At 41.0% G+C, this 10,325-nt stretch overlaps 1 protein-coding gene across 6 annotated transcripts in view; it reads left to right on the plus strand.

The window, feature by feature from the left end:
• The window catches only part of Inpp4b (inositol polyphosphate-4-phosphatase type II B), a 766,439-nt gene extending 759,764 nt beyond the window's left edge, over positions 1–6,675 (plus strand). For 3 of the 6 annotated variants that reach the window (XM_041663511.1, XM_041663515.1, XM_041663516.1), the window contains one exon: positions 4,833–6,156. In XM_041663511.1, the coding sequence (XP_041519445.1) occupies positions 4,833–5,007 (175 nt within the window). In that variant the 3' untranslated portion in view covers positions 5,008–6,156. Of the gene's footprint in view, positions 1–4,832; positions 6,157–6,241 lie in introns of those variants that run through there. The other 3 variants (XM_041663514.1, XM_041663517.1, XM_041663512.1) reach the window with 3 other exon arrangements.
• Positions 6,676–10,325: the final 3,650 nt, after the last annotated feature.

The following is a 10,325-nucleotide window of genomic DNA, read 5'->3' on the forward strand; positions in this document are numbered from 1 at the left end:
GTCTGTTCAGAGCCAAGTTTCCAGGAATTGAATCTTTAACTCCTTTGAGGCTCCAGCCTCAGCCCCAGACTGTTCTTGCCAAGTTGTATCCTGAGCAAGGGCACAGAATTAGGTCCTATCGGGACCTCTGAGAAAGCCTTGTATTGGTCCAGCCCTCAACAACTCCTGCTATTGCTGTTCGTAAGGCCAGATGAGTTGCTGGTACCTGAAAGGTTAGAAGATACCCAAGTTCTCTGAACTAACACACGCATCCTCGTACCATCAAGTTCTCTGAACTAACACAGGCATCCTCGTATCATCAAGCAGATCGTTAATGTGAGCATTTCAGTCATAATATTGAGCCAGTGTTGAAGCATGTAAAAAGGGGGTGAAATTCCTATAACTTGTACATAACAAAGTTTTGATCAGCTTAGGAGGATTTGCATAATTAGTGAAGGGACAGGTAATTTAGAAATGTCCCTCATCTGGAATAGAGGAAGTCCCATTCAGTAACATATAAGGGAGGTTACATAAGCCATAAGTCCAAATGTTTAATGATGTCATAAACTGTCCAGGGCTGCGGCTAACAGCCAAAGGTCCAGATGAGCCTTTTTCTCTGGATACATCATAACAGGATGTAATCAGTGAGGAGATCTTAGACATTATCTTCATCCAGATCAGGCGGGTCCTTCAGGACAAGTCCAGCAGCACACCAGTTCATTCCTCAGAGGCACAGAGTTCTGAATGGTGATAAAGCACGCCCCCAGGGGGATTATCATTCTGTAACTAGAGCACCAGATCCTTGCTGCAAACTGGGAAATGTCAATCGAGGGGGAAACCGGATGTCGGAGAAACTATATTTTAGAATTCTCACAGACTCCAAAGCCATAGGCCATACATGTCATCCAGATGGAAGGACAGATCTGCATTGAGCCACCAATGACAAAGAAGAATTGTTGAGGATTCCCACTACTGTCGAAGAGAGCAGTGTAGGGCCTCATATGAGAAACGAAGGACCAGTTACACCTAACTGCTAGAGGCAGGTCTCCCAGGGAACCATGGGAGGTGGCCACTTTGCCAAGGATCCTGGCACTGTGCTGCTATAGGAGCAGGCTCCCAGTCTGCTCAGCCTCTGCCACTGTGTTTCACTCTCTCTCCTCCTTTTCTCTGCTGTGATATGCCCTGCTCTAGTGGGCAAAGTCCGGAAACATCAAACAGGTGTTTTTGCCCCAAATATCAGGGCCTCAGGCTCCTGCAGCTTCCCCAAATGGAGAGTGAAAGGCTTTAATAGAAGACCCAATAATCCTGTATAATAAGAGAGGAGGGGAGCTCATCTCAGCTGAATGAATAGAGCCATTTCAGGTGATTTTAAAACTGTATCATCCGAAAAGGAAATGGTCTCTCCTCTGCGGCATCATGAAAAGAAAGTAATTCAGCACTGACCCGGCTTTCTCATCCTCAGAGCCTTTTATCTCTCTCTCTCTCTTTTTTTTTTTTTTTTTGACATCCTCCTCCCTAGTATCTCACATCTGGCAATCTGTTTATGGGTAGAGTGACCAGATTTACAAGAATGTTGAATTATAATTAAATCAACTTTTTGTTGTGAGTCTAAACAATCACCAATCAAATTATACCATGCAAAGTCATTAATATGAAAGTCATGTGGCCTTTGTAGTTGAGAGTCTGTCTTTAACCCTTCACCTTCCTACACATTTCCATGTCTGTAAGTTTATAGTGCCGTCTTCAGGGACCCCAGGGCAGAATTTTAGGGTGAACGGCAAAGGACCCCTCTAAGTGCCACAGCAATACGTTACAATCCCAAGAGAGACTGCAGAAGCAAAGGAAGCATCTAAACCAGCGCATCTCAGCCTTGCTGAATCTGTGGCCCTTTACCACAGTGCTCATGTTGGGATGACCCCAATTATAACATTATGTTTGTTGCTACTTCATAACTGTAATTTTCTACTGTTCTGAATCTTAGTGTCAATATCTCTGTTTTCCTATGGAAAGGTTATTCAACTCCTACAGGGGACATGACCCATTGGTTGAGAACTGCTGACCTAAAGGAAAAACTGTGCCCTCAAGAATTCTACCACCCCAGGACTGCGGAGATGGCTCAGAGCTTAAGAGCACGGGCTGTTCTTCTAGAGGTCCTGAGTTCAAGTCCTCACAACCACTTATAGTAAGATCTGGTGCCCTCTTCTGGTGCACAGGCAAACATGCAGACAGAACACTATACATAATAAATAAATAAATAAATAAATAAATAAATAAATAAATAAATGTTTTTAAAGAGTGAGAGAAAGAATTCTGCTATCCCTTGTTTTACTCTGATGTCTCAGCTCCTCCTTCAGGCTGACTTCTTTTATTTATCTATATATCATGGCAGCACCAACCCCTTCTCCTGTACTCAGGTGTCTCTGTTTGGGTGCCATTTTGACCTGGACCACAGGTTATCTTCCTTAGAGAGAGGAACAAGAGGTCAGAAGATAAGGCAATAGAAGACAGAGAGTCTGAAGCTCTTGTTCAAGCTATGTCTTACATCAAGCAAGTGTATTAAGATGTATGACACCTAATATACTCTTTCCTGGAGAAAAATGGGACAGAGTCTGTGGCAGGCTAATGGAGCAAAGGGAACACAAGTTATCTCCAGGGCATTTACAGACTGAGCACACAGCAGTCATGGGACTGATAACTCCAGTCTCTTCTGGAGGAAAAGTCAGCTTCCCACGAACTGAACCCTTAACTCCTTTCCTGTTCCAGTCCCAGCCCTAGACTGGCCTTGCCAGATTCATTCTTGGCAAGGACACGGAACTACATCCTTTGTGTCCTTTCATCAGGATCTCTGAGAACATCCTGGATTGGTCCAGATCTCAACAGCTCAGCAGATAGGAGTTGCATGGTCTGTGTGATCTCAGGGATGACCACTTGCTGATGGATCATTTGGTGTGCTCTTCCTTGAGGAACACTATTTCCATCATCCTCAGCGTGCCTGTAGTTCTTTCCCTGGGGGAGGTCCCATGAGAGTTCTCTCACATTCTAGAGTCTGAACAAAGCATTTCTATAATTTAGGAATCTATACCTACAAATATGTGTGTATAACAACAAAGTAATAGACACCATGAACTTGAGAGAGGATAGGAGGGAAAGAGCATGGGGTGGGTTGGCTGGAGCAAAGGGAAGGGGGAAAATGATATAATTACATTGTAATTTTAAGATGTAACTATAAAAAGAGCATTTGCTGCTCTTTCCAGAGACCTGATTTCTGTGCCCAGTGTTCACATGGTGCCTTCCAGCCATCTGCAAGTGCAGTTAGGCGTCACTGAGCTCCAGGCTGGCACAGGACACCTACACACACACGCAAGCAAACACTAATGCACATAAAATAAAGGAGATAAATCTTTAAAAATTAAAATTTGGGCTAGAGAGTTGGTTCTGAGGTGAAGAAGTTCTGCTCACCCAGAGGACCTGGGTTCAATTTCCAGAACCCACATGGTCACTTTCTAATGCTGTATCTCCAGTTCCAGAGAGCCAACGCCTTTTTCTGGCATCTGTGACCAACAGGTATGCGCACGTTACACATGTGCACATGCAGGAGAAACATCCAAACACACAGGATTAAATATTTTTGATTAAAACAAAAACAAAATAAAATCTAGTTTACCAGACATTTAGGGAAAAGCGGAACAACTAATCAAATTACTTGCAGATTTGAGAACATGAATTACGCCAGAGCAAAATCTTCAATGAATCATGTGTTTTAGACAGTCTGGTTGTCTCTGGTTATAATGCTTAGATCCTGATGGACAGGGAGATGAGCGTGAGGCACACACACACCACAGACTCAGTGTTTCAGACTTTACTCTGTGGGCTGACCATGACAGTCATCAAATGTGACCATGGGTGGTGTCAGAACCTGGGCAGAAATCCGCATATGCGGTTCTCAGGGAGTGCATGTGCTTTGAAGGGGCACAGCTGTGGAGCCTAAGTAAAGTCCACTCTCCGATGACAACCTGTGAGTGTGACCACATACAGGAGGAGCCGAGAGGCAACCGCTTCCTACCCATTGACTGGGATTGGGATTTAAATGATGTATCTTAGATTTATCGTGACTAGAACTGCCTTTAAGTGAAATATTCTTCTCTTGCACAGGCCCTACCTGATCTGAGAAATTAAATCTTTTGTCTCCTCTGTTTTCAGAAAACAGGGTGTAGCAATAGCCCTGGCCCTGTAAGTAGACGAGCTGAAGACAAAATGATGTATGGGCTGAGCTAACAAAGGTCTCTGAGTGGTATTTTCATAAACTAATAACATGGCTGGCAAAGATGACATGTCAGGTGCCTCATTCCTTTCAAAGACCGAACCATGTCAAGAAATCACTTCACAGCTTTAAATACATTTTACCCAGATACCACACCAGACAAGGCAGACTTACTGTGCCAACCACATCCTCCTGTCTCCCCGATCCTCTGTTCCGTTCCGTCATGCTTGCATTTCCCAGTGATGCATTTATCAGATCATTTTATATGACCTTTCCTGTCATTTCATCTTATTCTTATTGTCTTGTTTAGTGGTGCCATTATGCCCACCCAATTCTTCCTTCTGCATGTAGCTCTAACTTCTATAAGCATCACCACTGTGGTTTTTTTCCTCCGGTCAATCAAAGGGAATATCTTCTTTAACAATGTTTGTCCACAGAGAAAAGAACACAGATGTACATGGGGCTGCTTAGCACAAAACTTTCGGATGCAGATGTGTTGCGTAGGCTGATGGGTGTGTTATAGATGGCTATACTTGCTGCTCTGCAAACTCTCTTCTGTTTTCTCCTCTGCTCTCATCCTCCCTGTCAACAGCAGCCAGATCCAGGGAGCGCTGAGCGAGTCCGATGACCCAGAGACAGGCCGTCTAACTGACGACAAGCCGACGTCTCGACACTTCTACCCCGTCGCCCTCCTCCTCGTCAGCTCCCACCTGCTCGTTGTGTGGCTCATTTTAAGTCTCGCGTTACTCTTAGCCAAATACCAGTAAATTTTATGCTGTGTTCCTTCCTTTTCTACAAACGACAATGGACTTTAATTCTGGGGACAATGTTGTAATATTTCTACACTTTCAGATTCACAGAATTTAAAAAAAAAAAGGCGATCAAAGGAAATGTTTAAATTGTGGTTTTGTTTGTTTTTCCTAAAACCTAGAAGGCAAGAAGTGCCATGCATTGAGTGAATTATTTTGCTCTTTTGTTCACGGAAAAGTGTTTTCCCACTGCTAAGTAGCTAAAGACGCATTTTAAAATTACTGTCTTTGGAACAAGACAAAGAATAGCATCCTGAAAGCTTGAAGATCTGAACCTCCCCTTCCCCCATCATTTATTAAAGAAATTAGGACTGACATTGTGCAACAGTAAAACCCCTGAGACAATCTAGGGGGCAGGAGGTTCCAGACTCTTTCCACTGTGCTAATAACATAGTTGCGATCAGCTGATAGACGTGTGTCCCCTCTCCAACTCTGCCCTCCCGTCTCTTAGTCATCGCTGCTTTTAATCTTCTTGTGTCAAGTAACTTTATGGAAAGAATGGCTATTTATGTTTTGTAATTAAATTAACCTATTTCTAACTATTGTTTGTGTTAATTTGGCTTTCAGACTACTTTTCTATTCTTTTTAACAAGGACTCATTTGTGTCTTGATGCGCCATTTTTTCCGCACCTGTGACTTTTGTACTGTGGTTGAGGTGTGCTCCTCCTTCACAACACTGGTGTTCGGAGCAGGCTGCTGAGAAAGCCATCTGCTCTCTTCACCACATAGCTAAAGTGACCAAGTTGAATAGGAACGAACTTCCTTTTAAAAATCTATAGGGCCAGACTTAATAAATTTAATGCCTTATTCCTAGAGCTGCATCCTTAGGGCTACATGTAGACTTTAATGTGTTTTAAGGGATAGTTAATTTGTGGAAAAGGTATACAAAGGCAGATATATTTATGAAATTAAAGCATAGCTGTATTGTGAAGCAAATTATATTTAAAGAGTTTATCAAAAGTTAAATATCTGTTAAGAAACTTAATCCTATCTTTCCGAAGGCAATAATGGTATTGGGCCTGGCCTAGGATTTAATTTTGTAAGATGTATCATCACTTGTGGGGAAAAAAAAATGTAGAGTTGAATCTTTGTTATTTTTACTTGGACTGTTGCTGCAACTCTGCATTGACCAAATAAAGCATATTTCTTTATTCTCTGTTTCATGAAGTTGTACTTTCTGCCCTTTCACCAGAGAAGGATGCCGCATAGAAAACGTACTGAAGAATATCAAATGCAGAAGGTATGCTTTCAACATGCTCCAGCTGCTGGCTTTCCCCAAGTGCTACCGACCTCCAGAAGGCACTTACGGAAAAGCTGACACCTAACACTCCCAGCATGGAAACAAACAGGAGCACAGATACATTGCGGTTGGAAGATCTACACCTCTGCCTTTTTTGTTTTTTATTGTTATGAGTTTTTGGAGCGAGGTACTTATGGGTGTTGTTCATATCCAAGCCAATACATCACGCAGAAAGCGACCCAGCACCACTATGTCCAGTCTGCCTTTCTCTTTCGTGTTAACTCTTACTGGTTGAGTTTAGTTCAGAAACTTTAAGGAACTAAAAGTGCAAAGAAATTTAAGAATAGTGTCTGCTGGTGCCCAAATAAAGATCCTCGGCAGCTTGAATTTCATTTGGGGAAACCCAGAGACGCGAGAGTCATATGTATGAGGTGTTCCATGACAGTGCTCTTAGTGTGTGAGTTTGCAGTCTATCATAGGTCAATATATGTGGGGTGGAGAACCCTGTAACATACATGAGTCATAAACAGTGATAAATTTACACAGTAATTTTCAGTTAATTGGGATTTCAGATCCGTACTTATGGTAAAATACCCCTATATGTAAAATTGCTCACATTCCAAATTACTGGTTTCCTTAGAGACCAACCACATTGAATAAGATCATCATTCAAAAAAATTAGCAAATCAAGGCAGGTTGCTCAGTTAGATGACTTCAGAAGAGCAATACAGCCACCCTTATATCCCGCCTTCTGCAGATGGCTACACTAGCTATGCATGAACCGTCACAGAGAGAGTCAAATGGAAATTAGGATTTATCACTGGAAGGCACACCTAGAGTAAAGCGATCTGAAAGAAAGTCTGTATTCTTGGCATTCTCACCAGTGGGAAGTACTGTGCAAGCCTGTGTCTTCTCTGAGGCCACCAGAGATTTCCAACACACAATGAATTTTGTCACTTCATCCAAAGTTGTACTTTATGTCTTCACAGGTGACACAATAGCTCTTTGCCTAAGATGCTTCCTGTGCAAGCTTATCAGATAGATCTCCAGTCCCGTGCTGAGTATTTCAAAAGTCTGAGAATAGATGATAACCCCCTAAGGCTTCTACATGGGATTATCCCTTTCTTACTTTGGCTAATGGCCTATGGCTTTTGCTAAAGCAATTACCAAACTATTTGAAGCCTTTAAAAATGGAAAAAATGCATCTAAATATGGAAATAATTATCTAATGTTCTGAGAGCTAGTCTCCATTTCAGTGATTTAATGTAATCTTTTAATTGTTTGATTTTTTAGCTAGGTGGTAGGATTTGTGGCTATTCTCATTACTGTGTTGAGTTTAAGACAGTTGTGATGGCAGAAGTTTGTCTAGCTCTGAGCTGTTCTTTTATTTTAAGTGGTGATATTCATCCCAGGACATCTCATGTGATGTTTATAGCTCAGAAATGTTTTATAAACAATAATTGTTTATATATTTTTATAAATTAACCATCTTAACTAAAATATGCTAAATATTTATTAACTGGAAAGGCAATAGTAAGGTTTTCCAGTTTTGTATGACATTTCATAAGACATATTTTTCTTTGTCAACAAATACTAATACAGAAATATCAAAGGTGGACCTGACTATACTGTACCTGCAAATGAATGTTTATTTATTGACAGCATCGCCATCATTTCCATTGGGAATCTTATGCATCTTTTCTTATTTCCTAAACATGATTGCGCTTCTCCAAATGCACTCAGACAACCACTTCATGACTTTCTGAATCAAACCATAAATGAAATATTTTAGAAACTCCCTTGTACAAACGCAGGTGCCGTCATGGAGTTCTCTCAGCTCCATCATACTGTTCTCCCCGTGTTCTCACTGAAAAGCTGCACCACCAGCATGTCTAGGGAAAGCACACTGAGTCAAACAATTTATCAAGAAAATGACATTTCTAAACAAGGCAGTCTTCTTTCTCACAAATAAGATTTTCTCCTACTCTCATCAAATGCTGGTATCAATTCTGGGTTAAATATTTACAGAACCCTGGGAGAAACATGTTAAAAACACAAAAACCAAAGCCATGATTGTTAACCAAAAGCCTAGAGTGTGCATCTGTCTTCCAGACAGTTAAATATACCCTCGAACCATCTGACTGAACCAGGGTTATTTTGTGTGTACCAGTTCACTAAATTCCCACCTCAGCTTTTCCTCCTATGTATCGCCGTGAGTTTACACACAGTTTTTCTTCCTACATATTACCTTGAGTTCACCCACATACCGCTATTCCTAACACTGTGGTCAGTCTGGTAAGCCAGCAGGGCCCTGGTAACTGCATGAGGTGGCTGATGAATGATGTAAAATCTGCCCACTCCACAGTCAGGGTGATTCTCCATGTGCCACTAGGCGCTCATGATGCTGCTGCTTCCTACAAACAGGAAGTCTTAAAGGCTGCCACTAACTGCATGGCACACCCACCCTTCCACATGTTAAGTAGTTTTCATAAAGTAGAACTCAGAATGGCAAAAGGGAGAAAACGTGATTTTTTTTTCTAATCAGATCAAATGCCCCCCTGTGCAGAGATACTCTGCAAGAGACATTCTCCGGGTTTTGCCCAAACTGGCAGTAACGGATGCATGAGAAGCAGTCGTTGAGTCTTCAGGAATGGTACAAACTGGTTGCTGCACAGTGGCATAGCTATCCATAAGTCATCAAATGAAGTTATTAAAAGTAAAGATGACAATCAAAGCTTAGAGCTTCCTAGATTTTTAAAAATCAAATTCTGCAGTTTATCCCGCTTCTAAGTGTAGTAGGCTCTGATGGTTCTGTGTGGTGTAAATGCTGTATTGATAACGCGCACCTGTGAATCTCCTGAATCCACATTTAAGAACGCAGTGTTGGTATCTAGAAATCAGCCAGTGTGGGAATATTTATACCGCAGAAACTGGCAAATGCTACAGACTAGGATATTTACATCCTGAAACACCAGTGGTTAAGCAGTTACCAACTAGTGCATGGCTCTGAGTCACTAGGACAGTTTCTCAGAAAATATCAGAATGTTGAAGGGAGGTTACAATTATTAGGATGGTTTTACATTAAAGTAATCTGTAATCAGGTTATTATAATTTGATGTTCAATGTCTTCAACTTTAAGGAAACAGGCATGTGTATACACGAAAGTGGAAACATATTTTTATAATCAGATATTAAATTAGAGAACCAGTTTAAAAACTATCAGCAGTGTGCTGCAGGTGGCCTTATTGTAACTAACACGTCAGGACTAAAGTCAGGAAGTGGAGAGTTAATTATAATATAACCACAGTACGCTTCATCTCAATTTCTAAGTGTATGGTTGTGGCATTGCTGACAGGAAAGCGGAATCGTATCAGTTGTTCAGTCAAGTATTCAATGTTTACTAAGTTGGTCACAGCTGAAACGTAGACTGATTAGGCAAAGTAAGCACTGACAATATGCTGTCACAGCCCAGATATATGAATTTGATTTTCAAGTGACATATTATTCTAGTTCAATAAGAGGGACACAATTTGTAATCTTTCATGAACTAAAGTAACTTTGGGGAAGGTTTGAGGCAGGCTTTCTCTTTTTAACACACATTTCAGAACCTTGTTTGAGACTCTGATCAGCAGGGTGGAAGGAAGCAGGCAGAGTGGGTACAAAACATCCCTGCTATCTAGAAGCTGTATAACAATGTACTCTACTCACAACTGAAAAAAAAATATTCAATTTGCTAAGAGCTTGCACAATTGATTGAAAGGTTTAACATAAATTCATCTATCCCACTTCCAGTCGGTGTAAGCTATGACCCATATTTATGATATTAACTTTTTAAGTAAAATGTCCTTGTATAGATTATCTTTTATTTCTCTGACAACTTGAAATTAGATGTTTTTTCTTTGCATCTTTCCACACAAAGATGCAAACTATAGCACATACTGTCTTTAAAAATAGAAAGATAAAAATCAACATTTTAGATAAAATACAGTCTGCCCATTAATATTGATTTAAGAAACAGAAATTTTCACTCTGTCTT

Source organism: Microtus oregoni, unplaced genomic scaffold, assembly GCF_018167655.1.
Source record: "Microtus oregoni isolate MIOR12 unplaced genomic scaffold, Mior012 000014F_ref0000157, whole genome shotgun sequence".
Classification (NCBI taxonomy): domain Eukaryota; kingdom Metazoa; phylum Chordata; class Mammalia; order Rodentia; family Cricetidae; genus Microtus; species Microtus oregoni.